The sequence below is a fragment of the Phaenicophaeus curvirostris genome, chromosome 26 (assembly GCF_032191515.1).
Source record: "Phaenicophaeus curvirostris isolate KB17595 chromosome 26, BPBGC_Pcur_1.0, whole genome shotgun sequence".
Classification (NCBI taxonomy): Eukaryota; Metazoa; Chordata; class Aves; order Cuculiformes; family Cuculidae; genus Phaenicophaeus; species Phaenicophaeus curvirostris.
The window spans coordinates 1,708,282-1,730,060 of record NC_091417.1 but is presented as its reverse complement, the minus strand read 5'-3'; the positions used below and the strand labels follow the sequence as shown (position 1 = coordinate 1,730,060).

Here is a 21,779-nt window from a genome sequence, read left to right as displayed (position 1 = left end):
AGCATCCAAAGGAATCGTTTCATGCAATGATTTCATTGCAGTTTTTGTTCCTGCAGTAAAGAAGTTAAATCAGGTTATCATATAAAAGTCAATGTCAGGTTTCTCTAGGAAAGCCTCGTGTGTATTTGCATGAGCACCCGTTTTCTCAGTCAAGCAAAATCCAGCCCTTCAAGCATCACGGCACTCCTGCGGGTCGGTTTAGCACACCCCGGGCACAGCAACGCCGCTGGGGCTCTGCCCTCCGTGCTGGCATTGCCAAGGGCAAACACGCTTTCTCTCAAACCCCGCTTCTGAGCCAGACCACCCGCAGCTCGGGCAGGCAGCACACGCTGCGCTCCGGGACCGCTGTACAGCCAGTATTTACCTGGAACAAAGCACCTGGTCACAAGGGTTCTTCGCTCGCTAGAGAAAAGGGGGGAATTCTGGAAGCAGAGTCCTCTCTCAGCTGAGATTTTGCTGTAACACTACATTTATGGTGAAAAATACAACAGCGTTCACGTTAACTGGCAGTCCCACCAAACCAAATCCATTTTCAATTCCAGACGGGGCAGCCGCACACAGTTCCAGGCTTTAAGCTCATCCCTTCTAGCTCCCGTCCTGACATTGTGCAAGAGAAGCAAGCGAGAGACTGTCAGTTCAGAGTTTGACTTTGCATTTTCTTGCTTGTTCGGACCAGTAAATTACTTCTAGTTGGAAACTACTTGACTGGTTTAATGTATCTGTACAGTTCCTGTAAACATGAGGAGAGCACACAGCCGCACGCACACAGTAATCGTTTGCAGTCATTAACCTGAATATTACTTTGCATTTCTTCAGAGCCTGAAAGAGCTCATCCACATCATGGATCAGTACCACAAAAATCAAACAGCAAGCTCAACAAAATCAAGTTTTAGCACAAATATTAAATGTTCAAGTGGATTAAATTAAAAAGAAACACACTGTGAAGAAATTCAGCCCCAAGCAAATTCAATATTCCCTTAAAACAGGACAATTCTTGGAGTGGGAACACAAAGCCCTTAATTCTAGCTGCATCACAGGGAATTCTCACATAAGCTGCTCTTTTAAATCCAAAGAAGCATTTCTCTTGATACAAAATCATTAAGCTCACACGTTAGCATTGAAGTTAATGCCCAAAGGTACCATTCTGGCAGAACCATGGCAAAAAACAAGGTTAAAAAACAAGACAGCTGGCAGATAAAACGCGATTGTAGGAAACTCGATTGAGTCTTGGCAATATTTTCAGAGGTTAAGATACCTTACAAGTTACCACAAACCCTGGACATGCTGCACTTCAGAGCCAGAATGAAACGGGAAATGACTTCACCCTCTTACAAGTTGAGATTTCAGGAGGACTTCAGGGAAATCCTCTCTGCTGAGGAGCAGGAGTGGTCTGAAAGTACGGGCCAGCATGGAGGGACCAAAAGATTCAAAACTTTATTTTTTTTTTGTTGGGTTTTTTTTTTTAATAAAGTTAACAATAAAACAAAATTCACAAGCCTTCCCCTCCCGAGCTGGTTTCCTCTTCACACACAAAAGCACACAAAACAGAGGTCTCCAACCGAGAAAACCGAAACTGCTCTAAGTACAATGAGACGTGATGAAGGAAGGAGTCTACGTATGTCCGTACTCAAGGTTAAAATAAGCAGATCAGGTATGTGTGGGTTTTGTTTTTGTTTTTAGCCAAACTGGAAAAAGAAATTTCCAGGCCCAGAAGCTGAAAAAGAAAATGAAAGATATTAGCGCTTTCCAAATTCAAAGACAATGTGGTTAGCTACTGGATTAGCTTGATGCCAACCAGTGCTTCATTCAAACAAAACCATTTGAAGGAGAGGAGAGATCTTTGCTACTGCATTCCCAGCAGCTGATTTCCAACAGGTAGAAGAGTGGACTCATGGTAACATGGGTAAAGGAGCAGATTTACACAGAGGAAGGTAAACAGGACAAAATGTGCAAGACTTCTTAAAATTCACATAATAAAAGCCCTTAAGGAACAGCCACTTCTATTGATACCCGCTCAGTGCTGGGTAAAGCCATCCTGCTCCAGGGTGCGTGAAGAAAGCCTAACCACACACAAGGTGTTAAGGGAGAGTAAAGCTTCTTCATTGCATCCAGTCACCCCAAAATGTTTGCAGGCAGAAAGGCCTACAGGAGGATTCACAGTGTTGTGAACCAGAGGAGTGCGCTGTGTGATACACACACGGGATTTCTGACCAGGAATCACCTTTGCTGCTTCCACACTGGCAGCTGTAGCAAAGCTACGCTCAACTATTCCTGAGCACCACTTAGATGGCAAAGCCTACACATTTCTAGAAAAGCAAATCCCTGCGTTTCATTGCTTTAGAACACAAAGAACCAGAAGGGGCCATCAGCTGTGCAGACAGGACTTTCCAAGAGCTCTTAAGACACTTTTATGCAGAGAAGTCAAATCATCTTCTCAAACAGCACATTCACTCTGGGAAACTCAGCTCTCCTGTCAAGTGATTTGCTTACTTACGTTTCCAAAGCTGATGGAGAACATTTGCACCTACCTTCAAAACTGAAGCCACCTGGCCCACCAAAGAAGGCCTTGAAGATGTTATTTGCATCAAAGTCTACAGGGAAGAAAAGGAAGTTGTGAGCGGAAGTGAAACAGCCAGTTGCAGTTCTCACAGTTTAGAAACTATCACTCAATTGAGGGCCTGTACAGCATTTTATAAGTGAGCAAAATGCCAAAACCAAAGCTTGCTTGGTCTGAGCTACACAAGTGTACGGGGCCACTGACCAGTAGGGAACAGGTAAAAGCAACAGCAGCCAGAGAGAGAATTCCAGTCACAGGGCAACCTGAGAATTTTAGACAAGCAGCATTTAGGGACCTACAATTTTTTTATTACACTATTTTCCACTTCGTATGAAAGAATACTGGCTAGTGGCAGAACACACTAGCTCAAATGAAGGATGACATTCACCATGTAACCTAGACCATTCACAACTTGAAACACTTCAGTGCGGAGCTGCCACTCAATGCTTTCAGAGAACAAACTGAGTCAACTCGCTGAACTATTACAAATGGGAGGTTTGCTTTAGAGGAAGAGGCTGACTTTATATGATCTAATCTTCCTAAAGGTTGCCATAGTAGCATATCTTAAGGAACACTTACCTCCCATGTTCAATCCATCTTCTTCTAGGTCCTGCCCGCTGTCGTAGCGGGCCTTCTTCTTGGGATCGGACAGGATGGTAAAGGCTTCACCAACCTCCTTAAATTTCTTCTCCTCTTCCTTCTGCACTTCTGCACTTGCCCCACTGTGTCGGTCTGGGGATACAGAAACAACCAAGGAAGAAGCTTTCAGTTTCTACTGTAAATGAAAAACACTACACATTCCCAACTGCTGTCACAGCATGTATTTTTGATTTGTGGGGTCAGAACTGCTATTTCTGACCCCTTCTCCTGTTTATTCCTGCCTTTGGGTGATGGTTGCACAGGGCACACGCATGGAGCAAGGGGATCAAAGTACTGAAATGCACTCCAGTAATGGATGTTTGTGGGTACCTGGATGATGCATTAGTGCTCTTTTCCTGTAAGCCTTCTTGATCTCATCTTCAGAGGCATTTTTGTCAACCCCAAGGATTTTATAGTAGTCTTTCCGTCTGCTCTTTTTCAGCTCCACTTGTGCGTTCTTTAGAAGCTGCTTGTGTTCTAGAAAGAAGTGCAATGCCAAAGGAAAGCGGCTTTAGTCTCAGGCACAGCCTCTTGCTTTAAAGTGGCTGAAGACCAACACGTTGAGATGACATGAGGACCGAAGTGCCAGAAGTACCCAACCCACTTAGATTTACAGTCAGGTCGCTAAATGAAGCCTCACTGTCCTCTTAAGGCTGTCAGATTGAGGCAAGCATTTCAGAGCCCTTCTGAGGGCTCTTCCAGTATTGTCTTGCTGGGGTGAAAGGTTGCAAATCAGAGCACATCGGAGAGCGGGAGGAGCGAACAGAAGCAACAACAAAAATACCAGCTAAGGGACTGGGGTGCGATCTCAGATATTTGTATATATTTTATTAATTTCTAATTATTTTCATCACTATTATTATATCATTAAAACTGTAGTTTTAGTTTGTAACCCACAAGTCTTTTTCCCCTTGTTTTCCTTTCCCCTTTCACTGGGGGGCGAGGGGAAGGCATTTGTGAGTCAAACTGCAGTTTCAGCTGCTGAAATTAGCTGTGTTGGGGCTAAACCGTGACACTTATGCACATACAAAGGATGCAAACACACTCACCTTTTGTTTTTTCTGTCTGATAAACCTTTTCGTAGTCTCTTGCAGCATCTTCATATTGTTCTGTGTCCATGTAACTGTGGAAAGAAACACTGGTGGCCGAGGTGTACTTCACAGGAAGTATCAAAAGCGGGTTCGGGTACAAGCTTCCTCAATTCATACCCATCCAGAAAAAGACGTGCATGGACTGTAGGAAGAGCAATCATGAGAGGAACCCACAAAGGGTTACGGCTAGACCGACTGGAAACCCAGGCACCTGCTCTTTGTGGGAAATTCTGGCACAGGAACCTGCACTTTGGGCTCCAAGTGGAGACTGCAATCTCATTTGGCAGCACTAGCTCTACTTCAGCAATCTGATAAGTACTTTATCCAGCCGCAGGAACAAACATCAGCCAGCAAGGTTTCAAGGAAGCTGGTGCAGTTGTACATTTGCAACATTGGTTAGAAGTGACAATCCTGACACCTCAAACAGAGGGACGTGTGCCCATCTATTGGCATTTTAGCCTCACTCATGTATTAACTACTTAGTGTAATTTAGCAGTTACTGAGACACAGCTTGAGAAGAACACTGAAGGCTGTAAATTAAAATGAACACACAACAGGAAGGTTGCAATAATAGTTTTGGTTCATCTATAAGTCAAGCAGCTTTGCCTTAAACTGGGAAGTACTGAGTAAAGCAGCAACTAAATCTGTAGTGAGAACGGTGCTTTGACCACTTCCCTGGTGGGTGCCAAGTTAAAGGAGAGACCCGACCCGAACATCCTTTGTCCAATTCACTCAGCACTGCGCTACACTGCTGTCTTATGTGTGGCTGAGATACGTATGGTCTCAGCTGATTTCCCCTCTATGGAGAGCAGGGAATCCCATTTCAAAAGCGGGTTTGCTAGAAGTGTGAACAGCTCTGCCAGGATAAGGTCTCTAACCCGCAGCAGCCCTTCTCAAAAAGCTTAAGAGAGGGACCCTTTACTTTAGTCTATAGACACTAGTCAAGCTTTAGGACAAATCCTGCCTAAACACAATAATCAACAGGCAGTTCCAAATCCATGCAGGCAGGACAGACTACACCAAGCTTCCTGTCTCTTCCTCTGCATGAGGCAGAGGAACAAACTCAGGGCCCTTTACAACAAAACCTTTGATTCAGTTATGCTTCAGATTTGTTATCTCAGTCCCTCAGTGCCGAAGGGAGGAGGCTCCTACCCACAAACCTGCTCAGCACATCCATTATAAAGGTCCACTTACCACTGTGCTCTCCTCAAGTACGCTTTGATATACGTGTCGTCCAGTTTTACTGCATTCGTGCAGTCATCTATTGCTTCTTCAAATTTTCTAAGCTAAAGAGCCAGAGAGAAGTCAAGTGAATCCCAATCCCAAAGCAGCATTATGATTTTAGGCAACAAGAAAATAAACTTAATATTTTCCAAAACGCATTGTCTGTTTTCAAACACCAACAGCCAGGGAAAATATCCATTACCGCTGCCTCCAGCTCATCCCATTCTCACAGGTTTTAAGCCTCTGTCTCTTGACTGAGTAAAGGTGTTGAAAAGCCTCAACACAGGCATCAACACGCAGAGACAGCTGAGGAGAAAACATGCCTGAAGGAAACGCAGGATGGAAATTGGAAGCATCATCACATGACTGTTTTTTGGATAGTGCATGACTAAAATCCAACAGTAAACTTGGAAAACGGGTCCAGGGTTTTTAAATCCAGCCATATTTCTTTAGATCAGAAAACAATGCAAGACAGAAGATTTACAAGAATAAGAAAAGATATCTTCCCATTACTGAGAGGGAAACAAATAAAGATGCCTTTACACTAATTAAGATAAGGCCAAACGACATTCCTGCTCTCCCTCCCACTCTGTGCAGCCCAGGAATTTGAGTTTCGTTTCTTCAGGAGTCAACTTCTTTGGCTCCTGGAACAGATCCAGTCATTGTGCAAGCACAAAAACCTGAAGTGTTGCCTACAGCGTTAGAAAGATCCAGCTGCCCCAGCAGCCAGAGAAGCCTGTGCTTTCCAGAAAAAGTGATTTGCAATTTAGAAACTGTTTAGGGAGGAATCTCATGAAAGACTACCTACCACATGACCATCTCTTACCTTTGAATTGACCGTCCCTCGGTTGCAGTAGAGTTTGGCATTTGTTTTTATATTATTTGGGTCTATTCCTAGTGCCTCTGTGTAGAGTTCATATGCTAGTTTGTAGTTTCCTTCTTTGAATGCTTTATTCCCATCTTCTTTCTTTGCTTTAAGTGCTTTGGCATTCTGAAAGAAAATATACCTTAGATAAGGAAGTTAGGCAAGGGGTTCAGGGGCACCGAGCACCTTATTTTGCTGCATGAGGGTCCTCAAACATAACCAATATCATTTAGATACTGCAGCAGGATACAGAAGTCACAGCCTTGCTACAGCAGGTGAAATGATTAGTGAGTGTTTTGCCTTTCTCCCAAGACAAGTGCCAAGAACAGCCAGTGCCAATTACAGGCATTCTCCACAGGACCAAAGGGTGCCTCATTTTTCAGATAAGAACATGACCGTGAAGTAGTTTTATAGATTTAAATAGAACAGGAATGGGAGCTCACTTTTTGAGAACTTCTACAACAGGGAAGGAGCAACATGAAAGGAGCAGAGTCTAAACGCAAATCAACCTGTAGGCACTAATATCGAATCTGAAAATCAGAAGGTCTTTCAGAACTGACAGACCTAGTTTTATTGCTCCTGTATCTGATCAAGGAATGAAGGAGAATGAAAGAGAGGCAGTCTGCAAAGTATCACTGCTGAGTAAGAGCTTCCAGCAAGTCAGTTTTGCTTCAAACAGGAGCTGCTTGTCTTTGGGAAGCACACAACACGCTGCTTGCTGCTGGAGATCTGGGGAATGATAATTTTGAGGGAGGGAGAAGGGGCTGATCCAGTAGAACTAAGGCAGGTGCTTGGTTAAAGAAATAAAAAAAACAACAACCCAAATACATCCTGGCAATGTTCAGTGCACATTCCGAGTACCCACAACTTACACGGCAGGCAAGACATGCTTTCTCGTGATCAGGAGCCATTCTGAGTGCTTGGACAAAGAACTGCACTGCCTTCTCAATACAGTCCTCATAATAAAGGCAGAGACCACGGACATACAGAGCATCTGCGTTTGTTGAGTCCATTCGTAAGATGTCACTGTAACAGACATTTAAAGAGTGAAATGTTTCCCTATTCCAGTTTCCATCACACCTCCACTGAGACATTTCATTATCTTAACAAGTCCCAGGTACAGATGTGCAAAAAGAACAGGAACTTTCTCAAGCAACACTGCTGATTACTAACGGATTATAAATCCAATTTCCAGTCAGATTAACTTTAAAGGTGATGAATTCATGCACTCGTTCTCAGCACAATCTGCATTAAGGACTAGTACTTTGTTATATTCCCTCATTCCTTTTGGGCTGCAGAAAACAAGCCGCAGCCAGCATTTCCCACCAGCTCCTACACAAACTCTAGACCTTGCAACACTCACCTTGCTACAGACTGTGCTTCTGGGTAGCGACCCAGTAACGCTAAACATTCAGCCTTGAGGATTTTGAACCGGTGACAAGCAGGAGCAAACTCCAAAGCACGATCCATGCAAAACACAACCTGGTGTGGGAAAAAACCACAAATGTGAGCAAAGCAAATAGCCAAAGGCCTTGTTCGAAAGGCTGCAACGTTACCACACTTGAGATTTGTCTTTGAAGAGGAAAATAAGTTTGTGGACACCTCCTGCTTCTGCTGCTGGAGATACGAGTTCCACTAGAAAAGCTTCCTCATGTACAGGATTTTTATTTATTCTCCTTTAAAAGGCTCTGTGTACCAAGGTCTGTGGCACCTGCTATGTTAATGTCACACAGCGCTACACAGAGGATTTGAGGGACGCTTGTAGAAGGTCCTTCCCTCTAACTCTTCTGTAACTGTAGGCCCTAAAGAAAAAGCCAAGGAAGACAATTCTACCTCTGTTTCCTGCATCATAAAGACGTGTGGCAAGGACAGAAATTCAATAGATTGAGACAGTTTGGACTGGACAAAATACAAAAAAGTACAGTGAAGGGACTGATCTTACACTGGTCTGACTGCAAGGGGCACGGTGATCTAATAGGTCTTTTCCATCTCAGCCTCTCTGGTGGGGACATCTGCACGAGAACAGGGTCATTGTTCCACCAAGGTTCATCTGCTTCCCCGGCCCGTGACATCACGATTGCCTGCTGTGGGAAGCACTGTGCTCCAGACTGAGAAGCCAATGGCTTCTGCATGAGGAAGGAGCAACAGGAGCTCTCCAGAAACAAAGATCACATTTCATGCAAGCCTCCCCAGTGAAGAGAGACGGGAGAAGTGAAGGGACAGATGCAAAAGCCCAAACATGCAATACAGGCAGGGCAATTCCTACATAGGAAATCCAGATCAACCACAAGTCCCATCTGCTCCTCAGAGTCAGGCGAGATAAAGATGGGATTTACCCTTTCAAAACCTTGAACTTAGCCTAAGAGTGTGGACAACCTCCTTTCTGGGCCAAACCAAGCCCATTACATGCATCCACTGAACAGAAACAGTTGCATGAAGTGTTTGGTGCCTTTCAGATTTCATGCTGTCATTTCTTCTTATATCAGGTCAGTACCAGCTGCATCTTGTTACAGCCCTTGGGAAGAAAGATTTGGACACAGTAATGGAGAATGCCTCACACAGATCTGCATTCCTCCTTCAATCACTTTCACTATAACACTGGCAGACAGATTACTTTGGTTTTTTCTTCCCAATTAAAGGAGTTGAGAAAGAAGAATCCTGGATATACACTTTAGGATCAAGTGTTGCTGCTCATAAAATCTGTATCGAACAGCTCATTCATGGTTCCACTCACCCTGTAAAGCAAACTGTAACAAAGGATATCCACAGCCTGAGCCAGCCACCCTCTTCGCTTTTCATTTGTTCAGGACTAAGAGCATGAGCTCTGCCATTTTCACAGCCATCAGAGTTCACAAGACAGCCCTGCTTCAACAGCAAAGGGATGCTGATCAGCTCCTCCCACTAGGACTAATGCTAGGCAGGGAATCAGACATGCACCTGGCTGAACTGGCAGGGTAAAAGTGTCTGCTCATAATTTAATCTCACCTTCCTGAAATCCCGTTTCTCAAAATCCACTTCAGCTATTTTTTCATACTCAAGCACAGTACTGGCGTTCTTCAGCTGAAAGACAGAACACAGCGAGTGTTGCAGGACAGTCCTGGCCTGGAACCCCAACCAGCATTTAAGCAGCCAACTCCTCAAGTGTCAAGGCAAAACCAACTGCAGACCACAAACAGCAATGCAGATTACATGAATACTTCTGTCTGCATTAAAGTCTGTTTGAAATCAAGTGACCTCACTGGTAGCCCCTGTGAATGAGAAATATGGCAGCAGCCTTCTACATGCTGCATCACCCGTTTCTGTGCTCCCTTCCCACCACTTCTCCTCAGGAGCGTTGGGTGAAAGACCAGCTTAGACTCCTTGCTTTCCTGCTACAAAGAGACAACCGCATGCAGAAATAGCTATGCAGCCTGGTGGTCTATTGAAAACCAGATACAGGGACTTGCACAGGATCTTTTTTTTCCCCCGTTCACAGCACATAAACACTCATTACTAATGACAACTGTGATACCACCTTGCAAATGCAAAGTGAAAGGCTTACCAGTTCAATCTGTTCCTTTTCACAGCCCCATCTAATGGGAATATTTAAAATTTAAGAGCCTCTTACCTCTTGCTGTGCCTGGGTATTCTTATGATCCAGTTCTAAAACCCTCTGAAAGCAGCGGCTGGCAGCCATAGCATTCCCTAGGGAAAGATGGCACTTCCCTTCCCGTAGATGGCCCTGAGAAGAGTTAAAAGGGAGTTGCAGGAGCTGCCACAAGGAAACCGAGACATGAATAAGAAGTAGGAAGTTTTCCACGTACCCTTACGAAGGTATCATCCAATCTGACAGACTGTTGAGCATCTCCAAGGGCTTCTCGGAATCTCCCCAACATCATGAGTGTAGCAGCTCTGTTACCATAATAACTGGCATTGTTAGGACAGGTATCTGGTGAAGACATGAAAACATTTGCTGTTACTGTAATGTGAGCAACTATACGACTTGTAGAATGTACCAAAAAAGCCGTGTTTGGATTTAAAAAAATCACATTCTGTCCCAATTTATAACACATCACCTGTCTGGCTTAATACAACATATGATGGTCGAGCAGCCGTTTGGAATGGTGAACCATAAAACTATTGCTCCTCACACTACGCACAGCAATTAACTCACACAGAACAAAAGTTTGTGGTGTTTGGCTGGCAGTGCTGCTCATCCTGCATTAAAGGGAAAGCTGGATTGGTTTCACATCAAGAATGTCTTGGCTGGAAGAGAAACAGAACTGCTGCCGTCCCCCACGCTGATAACGCAAGCCAGCACCAATCTGGTGAAGTTTCATAAGGTAAAAGAAGCAGGCCAGAAGTTTCCATCCAGCGCCTGCTGTCAGAAACCCTGCTGGTGCATTTTAAATCAACAGTCAGCTCTTCTTTTCAGCAAGTATTACTATTATCACGAATTCTTCTCACCTATGGCTTTTGTGTAATAGTTGTACGCTTCGTTGTAATCTTTCTTGGCGTAGTATGCGTTTCCTTGTTCCTTGAATGACTCTGCTTCTCTGAAAGGAATGAAAACACCACATTTTAAAAGGAATTGAGCATCAGAAGAGATTTTGACTGTGACTGAGCATTTGATCACCAAGCAATCTCAGTATAACTCTTCAGCGTTCCAAAATGCTCGTAGCCAGCTGCTGCGAGACCTCCTATGTACACGCTGTCCAAAAACAGTGCAGCTCACCTCCTGCTGGCTTGCAGATACCTCAGCACTTTGCTAGGGCCATGAACAGGGATAATCTGAAATAGTAGGAATGAAATGGCAGAACAAAGCCACCCTTGAGCAGCCTCCCTCCAGTCTCAGATGCACTCGTCCAGCAAAACTCAGCCAGTTGTACGTGGTTGATCACACCAGCCCACTCCTGTGAGGTGCTGCACAACCTCAGCAGCCATCGAAGTCAAGAAACAGCTCTGTATCTTTTAGCACCAGTCCCACATGCTTAAGAAACAGGGCCAAGAACAATTTCTACATTCAAGACAGCTAACTCAAGGAGAAATCAGAGTGCAAGTCTCAAGCAGAAGCTTGGCACTGCCTTGGCAACTGGTCCAGAAATAATCCTCATGCTTGAGAGCGAGCATTTGCAGAGACAGTTTAGGACATTTTAAAACACACAACATATGGTTTAAGGCAGCATCCCTTAAACTCCTGAAAGCAAAGTTTCCCCTGGAGGAAATTAAACCCTTCTCTCTTTTCTCCCACCTACCTTCACTATATTAGATAAGCAGTCTGAACTTGTACCACCATGGTGTTGAGTTTAATGAAGCTTCATTGAATTAAATTCAGTGATTTGATTCACTTGCACCCTCTCCCAGGCTGTTTAACATGAAACAACTCCAGAGAAGCCTCACCCAACTCCAAGAGAGAGCAGTCAAGGCTTCAATCGTGCTTTTGGGACCTAACTGCTGCAGTTAGAGTGACAGACACTGTCCACTTTCCAAAGCGCTCACACAACCAGAACGCTGGCCTCAGACAAAGGCAAATTCTACCCATCAGAACAAAGACCAGCTTAGACTCCATCCTTCATGCCCCACCAGGGATGCGTCTGGCATACCCTCAAGCTCCAGCTTCAAGAACAAGCAATCTCTGGCTAAAGCAGTCTACCCACAGGGATCACCTGCGCAGGGCAGTGACACGCAGTGTGCTTGAAGTTGATTACCACAGGTCTTCTTACTCCTCTCAGGTGACCGCTAGCTGATCCGAACGTGGCCTTTGCTGAGGCAAGGAAGCAGAAGCCAAGGAAGCTAAAATAGCTGGGTGACCCTGAGTCTGCCTGAGTGGGGCTGTGCTCGCAGGCTCAAACTGAGTTCCAGGAAATGTTGTGCTTCAGCATTTTCTTGAAAGAAGGATACAGAAGTGAAGGTGTCTCTTTGCACCACTTGCTGCAGGGAAGTGATTTACCAGGGAATCCAAGGTAAACAGAAGTAAGCCAGAGCACAGAACATGGGAATAGAGAGTGAAGAGTCACAGAACATTTTACATACAGATATTCCCATCCAACGCCAGAGTAAGCGCAAACTCTCAGTGCTGAGAAGGTTTATTTCTCTACCTGGCAACATTACAGGCCAGAGCTGGTCTTCAGTCTACCAGGTCCTATAAACACAGAGAGAATCTTCACCTTTTAAAATCCAAGCTAATCTGCCACAGAAGATGCAATGCAAGCAATCCACTTCTGTGTTTCTGTACATCTTTACAATGCTCTTAAAAATTAGATGCAACTTTGGGCACGTTTCAGGACTGGGTTTTGCCCAGAGGAAGCAAAGACTTTTGCCTGTCATGAATTACATTCTTAATAAACTGAGCAGAATAGACGCTGACTGTCTTCACTGAAGGCTAGAGCTACAACAAGAGTGGAAAAGGGGCTCTTGGTTTTGAAGAGGGACTGTTAGAGTGTACCACAGCAAAAAATCTTTCAGTATATAAAATAAAAGCTGAAGGGAAGACAGCTGCCCAGTCCTGCCTTTTAGTAAGTGCTGAATCCACGACCCGAGGGTGCAGAGCAGATTTGGCAAGAGTCGACCACCGCTCAGCATTTTATTTTGGAAGAGATCAGAGAAACGCGTTTATCTACCAGCAGCCACCCCCACAATGAAGCTGCCAACCCAGGACAGAGTGAACTCAAGCCACAGTGCCCGTGCGGAGGGGGAAACGCTGCCAGAGCCCCCCACACTCCCAGGGCAGAGCTCTGCAACGGCAGCGCAGAAGCCTGAGCGAGGAGGAGGAGGAGCCCCACCAGTGAAGGAGAGCAATGTTCAGCAAGCCCACTGGAGAAAGAACAAAGAGAATTGTGTTGAAACAAGTTCACATGTTTTTAACCTCATTCAGCTCACCATTGGCCGTTCCCACACAACTGCCTCATGCAAAGGGTTGTTTTTACTGAACCATCACAGTTTTGCCAGCTGGCAAAACAATAGACACAGGGAGCTGTCATGCCGAGGCCGCGGCCACAGCTGAAGTCTAAGCTCCTCACTTTCATTTTGAACATTTGCTACCTGCTACACCCCAGCAAGGGACCTGACACAGCTTCCAGGATTGAAGGAGGCTGCAGGAAAGCTGGGGAGGAGCTCTTGATCAGGAGTGCAGGGATAGGATGAGAGGGAATGGTTTTCAACTGAAAGAGGAGAGATTGAGATGAGATCTTAGGAAGAAATGTTTCCCTGTGAGGGTGCGGAGGCCCTGACCCAGGTTGCCCAGAGCAGTGGTGGCTGTTCCATCCTTGGAGGGGTTCCAGGCCAGGTTGGATGGGGCTTGGAGCCCCTGATCCAGTGGGAGGTGTCCCTGCCCATGGTAGGAAGTTGGAACAGGATGGGCTTTGAGGTCCCTTCCAACGCAAACCATTCCATGATTCTGACTCACATTTTGCAGAATTAAAAGTGAGTCCAAATACAACCACTTGATATTACATCTTAAGCATTCAAAATGCAGTGGGAAAAAAAACCCACATCAGCAATTCTGCACTTCTGGAATCTGTATAGTAGGTGCTTTAACCAAAACTTTATTCTCTTGGTTCCGTAATCAAGAATGGAAGAGAATCACAGATACTCTCAGAGCTCTTTCCCTCAGCAGCTCTGCTGTCCAGTCTAAAGAACAAGGTTAACTGTGTGAACTCATCTGTGCCACCCCGTAGCACAGCTGCCCCTGAATCAGAAGCCTTCCAGCAACTTTACCTGCCCTGTTATGAGGTAGCATATTCTCATGGACAGATGTAAAGGGCTGCGTGTCAGAGCATCCTGTCTGCCAAAGTGCTAGGGAGAGCTGGAAAAACAGAAGAGCACCGATATACACCAAAACCAACTTCCACAAAGCATCCACACTCCAAGATGCTATGGAAAACAAACACAAGAATGACTGTTTTCTTCTCTTTTTCATTCATCTGTTTTCTTTTTAAGCATTTAACAATACAATAAGTCACAACACCTCTGATAACGCTGGCAGAAAAGGAGTACACAGGTATTTCCATTGCTTACATGGCTTAAAGCTTAATGATGAGACAAGAGGGTGAAAGAAAAGTACATTTCCTCCAAAGCATAAAAAGACAGTTGCTGGAAGAGCAAGGCTTGCAGTCTGAGATCCGAGACACAGAACAGAAGCCTCTCTCCCTACTTGTGCTCCACTGACATAGAAAGCACACAGAGAAAACAGCCCTTGTTTACCACGGTCTCTGGCTACAACAAGAAGAAATGCAGATCCCCTGATATCACTGGTAATTGTTTCAACCCAAACAGATGCTGCAGCCTGAATGAGATCATTCTGCACCTCGCGCTGATGTAGGCTGCATTCCCCACTTGCTACTTTTGAAACTGAAGAAGAATCGTGCTTTGCTAAAAATACAGCCCAGGCTGAATGGGTTCTTTTGTGAGGGAGGTTAGTGTCTTCTCAGGGCCTCTCCATACCGGACACAGAAGACAGGGAAGAGCTGCACCAAGGATCTTAGGAAGAAGCTTGTCTTTCATGGCTTGCACGCGCCACAGGCTCACAGGGAGCGGGCTGTTCAGAAAACTGTTGCCCTGTAAGCCAGTCCATTTTTTTTTTTGTAAGTCTCTTCTATACATTTGTCAGGACCCCTAAGTCTTCACATGCTCCAGCCTCTGCCACCCAAAAGGACCACGACAAGCAGCAGACGCCTGTTCCAATGCTCCCCTTGCCACACCGAGGCTCAGAGGATGCCACGCAAGGAGCTCGCTGCCTGCCTGGAGGGAGACAGAACCATCACAAGGCTCTCTCTGCACTCAGCCCCTGCTCATTCCCAGAGGAGCTATGAGAAGCAGCCAACCTGCGCACCACTGACACAATCCTACGTCTGCCTAACAACTCTTTCCTCCTCCTCAGAGCTTCCACACGCTGCCCCCACGCCAGTGCTGACTGTGGCTTCCACCCCTCCTACTCCAGCTCCTAATGTGACACATGTAGACCTACCCCGAACACATCTCATCTTGTTGTCAGAAGCTTTGGGGAGCTGGCACAGACCCCACGCACACAGGTACAGGTGCTCAAAGCAACACCACCCAGCTACAGAAATCCAGCAGGCTCGCTCTCTCCACCCTCATTCCTCCTTCAGTTCCTGCTTCCGTTATCAAACACCAATCAAAAAAAGCTACCTAGGACTTAAGGAAGGGTCCAAAACCTTGTCCTGACCAAGCAATCATTTCTGGAATGCTCTGACAAAAGGGTCACATCTGCCTTTACTAAGCAATTCTTGCAGAGACTTTTTCTTTACTATGGATTCGGTGTTTTTATCCAACAGTTTTTTCGGTTGAAATCCAGCCCAGATTCTCAGCTGTCAGATGTTACTCAGCTGCTTGGGTAAAATAAGTTTGGTGATCTCAATACAGTTTACAGGAGGCAGATGTCTGGAGCTTAAAATTAGCTGTCATGTTTGCCACTGGACATGCTATACCCCCTCCTCCCTTCTTCCAGAACTCTGAAGAGCAGCCAAACACTACGTGGGCCACGGAGACACATCGGGGATGCTTCCCTGCATGGTTTGGAGACCCTTTCTGCAAGTCAGCTTTTACAATGAGCGAGGATTTGGAGTGAAGGGAATCCCTCTCTATATGTAATTTCCCATAAGTAGTGCTTGTGCTTTCTGTCTCTGGTGCAGAAAGCGTCACAAAATCCTCTATAATGCACACTGCGATACAGCAGCATCGTGCTGACCCCACTGCAGCAAGAACACAGGGAGCAGAACAGCGCAGCGCCCAACACGCTGCACATCAGCACCCCCAGCTGAACAGGGAGCGGGTTTGCCGCTGCCTGCAGCACGGAGATGACGAGATTTACCGACAGCATCCCCACACAGGGAAAATAACACTGAGCCTGGACAGGCCAGTATCGGCATGGATGGTCTAAAGGCTCTGCAACTGAAACATGAAGGCAAAAGGTCTGCCACAGCCTCTCACCGGAGCAACGTAACCGGTATTTAACACAGAAGATGCACAAAATGACCTCGCTATGCTCTGCACACACCCCGGAACATTCCCAGCTCCTGAGGACAAATGCAAACACGGGAGACCAAAAGCCACAAGAACGTAATGATGCCACAAGAAATCAAAGGAATGAATCAAACCTCCCCCTGCGGCCACAAGTGAAAATGGCCTGGCAAGACCTGAACTTTAATTGCACAGGCATGTAACACACCTCAGTATCAGCCCAACGTGCCGTCACAGCGTGATTGTTTCTAGCAGGGCCACATCGCAGCTGCCGTGAGACCCCATGGAATGGTCTAGAACCAGCTGGAAACTGCTTTGTTCCAGAGGCTGAGGCAAAGGAAGCCAGCCAGCTGTAAGAATTGCAAGGCAAAACACCTGCATCTACAATAACACTTCACCCTGGAAAAGCACGTCTCCTGATAGAGGAAAAGGCTGGAACTGCAGGCATTGATCACCTTTTCATACCATATAAAGCAACTCCCTGCTTCAGACTACTCAAATGCTCCACAAACGGGAGAGCAAACAACTCTGGGGGCAGCTTCTGCTGCTCCTTGGATTGTTACAAGATCATACGGCAATCACACATCAGTAAAACAGGCTGGATGTACAGCCTGGGAAACGCAAGTGCCCGTTAGCAAGCAGAATGGGAGCAGTGGAAGCTTCTCCAGGCTGTCCCTAATCAAGTCCACCCACCAAGGGTACCCAAGCAGCCAACTCCCCTCCTCCTGCCTGCACTCCCTGCAAAAGCAGCCGTGCAACGACATTTATTCACCAGCAGCCAGAGCAAGATACAGCTCATTTCACACCAAGAAGCGGCAGATGAGCTCTTGCTCCTCACCAACACCTGAAAACCTCTGGGCAACACGTGTCAGACCAGTGACCTACAGCCAGGGGAGCACCAAAACCTTGACTTCAGCACAATTTTTGTGCAGCAAAGCTCATGTTCATCACTTTACTAAGGTTAATTCCGATTTCCTACCCAGGCATCAACACGTCTGCATGCTGCAGTGAAAGCACCAGTCTGTGCAGATTGTGATATTTTCCAAATGATTTGAGATGTTTCTTATCTAAAGGCTTCCAGATCCTCCAGTGCTGAAGAACGAGGAGAAAGATCAAACCTTAAGCTCGTGCATTAGTATCTGGAACTGCCAGGAGGATGACAAGGAAATTCTCCTTGGCAGAACTTCAGCGACCCCAGGCTCCCAAGGCCCAAAGATGAAATATCGCCAGAGGTTAGAAACCTTTCAAATTCATTTTAAAAGTGACTTTTTGGGGGTGGACCAGTCCCTGACCACATCCCAACTCAATCCAGCTCATCAGCTACTCCCCAGCTGGCACCAACAGCACTGCTACCCAACAGATAAAATTAATGCAATTACATCAACACTCTTCCATACGGATCCCCAGAATTTATGCAGCAGCAGACAATAATTACCCTGTGACCACACTCTATTCCTGTCCCTTAAACAACCTGTGAGCCAGCTGCTCGGCATGTTTTCCATTGTTCGAGTGCATTAGTTCCAATCATTCTCCAACACAGACCTCCACTTTTGCTGAATTCTTGATTTTTATGAAGCCACAGAGAACAGAATCAGGCATTTAGACAAAGGTGAGTGAGCAAAGTATCTGCATCCTGTTGTATTCTGCTCCTGAACGGAAGCACAGAACATGGAAACCATTGATGCTGATCGATAGCAATGATTCAGATAAGGTTTTCACTTATTTTGCTGTTTTTTTTAACTAGAAGCTTGTACAGCCTCATCACAAAGGCTTCACTAAACTCGATCCAAGCACACGTGTCTGTTAATGCAGAGAGCTTAGCCCTCACACTTCAAGACGTTTTACAAACATCAGATCCCTAATTAATCCTCCCAAGTAACAAGTGATAGGATGAGAGGAAACGGCCTCAGATAGCACCAGGGCAGGTTTAGACTGGATATTAGGAAAAATTTCTTCACTGAGAGAGTAGTGAAGCCCTAACAGAGGCTGCCCAGGGCAGTGGAGGAATCACCATCCCTGAAGGGGTTCAAAGAGCATGTAGATGTGGCACTTCGGAACACTGTTTAGCAGGGACAGGGGGGTTGGGCTGACAGTTAGACTGGATGAGCTTCGGGTTCTTTTCCAACCTTAATTCCAACCTATGACTCCAAGCCTCCAACAACTCTCCCCAATGCAGTGATGATCACCCTCATTTACATGAACTTAACCGAGCTACAGAAGTTCAGGAAGGGACAAAGCAGAGCAGAGGTAAATGCACAGGACACCAGGAAAACCTGCCTGCTTGGCAGAAAGGCCTGCATGTTCTGAGCAACCAAAGGGAATAATTAGAAGCGGAATAATCATCTTCTACCCACACGTTTCTCTTTTAGAAGGATAAAGAAGTAATACCCCAACAAAAGAAGAAACGCTGTGGGATCATCTACAAAGGCGCTTTGTGGTACAAACCATGCGCTATGAAATTGGCCTTATCCTACCTGGAAAGCCCAGATGCATAAAACAGCCTCTGTCCTCCTTCCAAATGGAGCCAGGCCAGGATCAAACCCTGCTAGTGAATTTTTCCAGTTCTGCCCCTTTCCCAAGGCCATCTGAGTCATGACAGGTTTCCTGCTCCCATCACTTCCGCAGCGAAGCCTGGGGAGGATGGAGGCAGGGCAGCGCTGGAGGTCACTCCTGCAAGATGACTGTGACTTCAGTATGACTTTTCCACTGGATATTTTTAACATTTCAAACACCACGTTTCATTAGCCTGGGGGAAGGAATGACTTGCCCACAAGCAGGGCCTTCCCAACTTTACCGGCCACGCAATTTGTCAGTCTTGTATATTGTATACACAGTGTCCAGGTGCCTCTTCAGCAACACCTAATTAAACTCCTTGGAATGACATCACCAGGAACCAGCTCCTCCCAGGCCTTTAACTTCTGACAGTAAACAAGCAGCACAAACCCCCTCAGGCCACCAATATGGTTTGGAAAACTCTGTTCCTCAGAGGTTACTTTTCAGTTCTGTTTCCTCCTTTTAATTCCATTGCTGAATAATTTTCTGGAGCACTCGCCTCACCTTCTACAGAAATAGCTCTCTCCTCCCCGGCTCCCTGGGAGACAACCAGGCACCAGCACTGGATGCCGCAGAGCCAGCGCACTTTCCCAGACATTGGACCTTCTCGTCTCACTGCCTGTAGAGACTGCCACGCTCAGATGCTGCTGGGAACCAGCACACTCACTCCTGAGAGAAAAATGTGCATGAGGGGTGGGATTCCCACCACCCCCAGCGATGCTGCCTGCTCCCCTGGGCAAGGAGCACCAGGCCACTGCAGAAAGAAGCTACTTACAGACTTTTAAAGAAGCTCTTTAATGCTAATAACCCTTCCACAGCAGGACATACACCCACAACTGATGTTTTTCCCATTATTCATAGTAAGGCAGGACGGATTAGACACTGCTGGGGGCAGATTTCAAATGGTAAAAGGGAGAAGGGAGTAGGCAAAACCAGGAAGCAAAGAGCACCCAGACCTAGGAATGGGAGCTTCCCTCCGCACTACAGCTTAACCCTCGAACTCAGCGACAGGCAAAGCTCTTCAGGAGCAGCTGGATGCCCTGGGATGTCATTCCTGTTTCTGGGACACCCAAGCCCCAGCTGACTGCAGACAGCCCGGCTGCAGTATGGGATACATGTTCCAATCCCAGACACCCAAAATAAGGAAACATGCACGGCCCTGCTCTAACCAAGCTCCTCACTACCTGGGCAGGAGAAGCCACTGGCAGAGGTGCCCAGGGCCACCCCAGGACAGGGCTAGCTAACCCCTCAGGGCAGTACCCAGCATGGCAAGGAGCCACTGGCCCTTGGTGCCACCCAACCCTCTGGGCCCACAGAGAAGATCACACAGGCTCTGTCCACCCAAGTGGGCAAGAAGGCCAACAGCATCCTGGTTTGGATCAGCTACGGGGTAGCCAGAAGAAGCAGGGAATGGATCATCCTCCTGTGCTTGGTGCTGGTGAAGTTGCAACTCGAATCCTGGGTTCAGTTTTGGGCCCCTTGCTGCAAAAAAGACCTTGAGGGGCTGGAGTGCGTCCAGAGAAGGGAACAGAGCTGGGGAAGGGGCTAGAGAACAAGGATTAAGGGAGCGGCTGGGGGACCTGAGGCTGTTTAGTCTCCAGAAGAGGAGGCTGAGTGGAGACCACATTGCTCTCTGCAGCTCCCTGAAAGGAGGTTGTGGGGAGGTGGGTGCTGGTCTCTTCTCCCAAGTAAGAAGTGATGGAATGAGGAAACTGCCTCAAGATGTACTAGGAAAGGTTCAGATTGGATAATGAGAAAAATTTCTTTCCTGAAGCACTGGCAGAGGCTGCCCAGGGAGATGGGGGAGTCCCCGTCCCTGAAGGGGTTTAAAAGCCAGGCAGACGAGCTGCTCAGGGATGGTTCAGCAGTGAACAGGCAGAATCAGACTCAATGATCTCAAAGATCTTTCCCAAACAAACAATTCTATGGTTCTTGTGCTGAGGAAGGGCTTGGAGCTGAGAGAAAGGAGATTGAGATGAGATCTTAGGGAGAAATGTTTTCCTGTGAGGAGGCCCTGGCCCAGATTGCCCAGAGCAGGGGTGGCTGCCCCATCCCTGGAGGGGTTCAAGGCCAGGCTGGATGGGGCTTGGAGCCCCTGATCCAGTGGGAGGTGTCCCTGCCCACGGCAGGGGTGGGACTGGATGGGCTTTGAGCTCCCTTCCAGCCCCAACCGCCCCACGCGGAGGCCGCCGGTCCCTGCCCGCCCTCCAGGAGCGCCCCCGGCCCTCCCCGCGCCGCCCTTCGCCCCTGTCCCCGCTCCTACCGCCTGGCCTCCTCCTCGCCGTGGGGCTCGCCGGGCGCGCCGGGGGCCGCCATCACCACATCGCACTCGGCCGCCGCCGCCATCTTAGCGCCGCGCCGGGCTGGGGGCGGGGCCGGAACGGGCGGGGCTGCCCGGGCCGGGGGGCGGGGGCGCCGCCCACGTGACCAGGCCCCGCGCCCCTGCCCGGGGCTGCCCCTCGCTGGGAGTGGGGGGGGGTCCCTCCCACTAAACCTTCCCCTTTCCAGGTTAAAGCCGCTCCCCTTCGTCCTATCTCTGCACTCCCTGATGAAGAGACCCCCCCGGCTTTGCTAGAGCCCCTTTCAGTGCTGGAAGCTGCTCTACGAGGGCTCTGGATTGGAAAGGACCTCAGAGCTCATCCATCCCTCCCACTGGACCCCTTTGCGTTTCCCCTCCTCCCCTCTAGGGGATGTGTTCTATCCCTCTCCGCTAGGGGGCGCTGTGTGTTCTACCCCCTCCGCAATAGGGGGCGCTGTGTGTTCTATACCCTCCGTGATAGGGAGCGCTGTGTCTTCTACCCCGTCCCCGATAGGGGGCGCTGTGTGTTCTACCCCCTCCCCGATAGGGGGCGCTGTGTGTTCTACCCCTCTCCGCTAGGGGCGCTGTGTGTTC

The 21,779-nt window shown here is 47.4% G+C and overlaps 1 protein-coding gene across 1 annotated transcript; it reads right to left on the bottom strand.

The window, feature by feature from the left end:
* Nucleotides 1-1,411: 1,411 nt before the first annotated feature.
* Nucleotides 1,412-21,280, bottom strand: DNAJC7 (DnaJ heat shock protein family (Hsp40) member C7). The gene is made up of 14 exons (XM_069877014.1): nt 21,150-21,280; nt 10,823-10,911; nt 10,180-10,304; nt 9,984-10,097; nt 9,362-9,436; nt 7,740-7,858; nt 7,249-7,402; nt 6,338-6,502; nt 5,482-5,573; nt 4,246-4,319; nt 3,527-3,673; nt 3,137-3,289; nt 2,529-2,591; nt 1,412-1,714 (listed from the first exon to the last, which is right to left on the bottom strand). Exons 1-14 carry the CDS (start codon nt 21,230-21,232, stop codon nt 1,677-1,679), a joined length of 1,491 nt encoding a protein of 496 aa, XP_069733115.1. The 5' UTR covers nt 21,233-21,280; the 3' UTR covers nt 1,412-1,676.
* Between the last annotated feature and the right edge of the window lie 499 nt (nt 21,281-21,779).

Bases quoted from the DNA above. Each gene is read 5' to 3' on its own strand.
- DNAJC7 (XM_069877014.1), bottom strand. From the start codon at position 21,232: ATGGCGGCGGCGGCCGAGTGCGATGTGGTGATGGCGGCCCCCGGCGCG. The intron at 10,912-21,149 runs GTAGGAGCGGGG...CATTCCTTTCAG, and splicing joins GGCGAGGAGGAGGCCAGGCG to AGAAGCAGAGTCATTCAAGG. The intron at 9,437-9,983 runs GTAAGAGGCTCT...TCTGTCTTTCAG, and splicing joins ATACCCAGGCACAGCAAGAG to CTGAAGAACGCCAGTACTGT.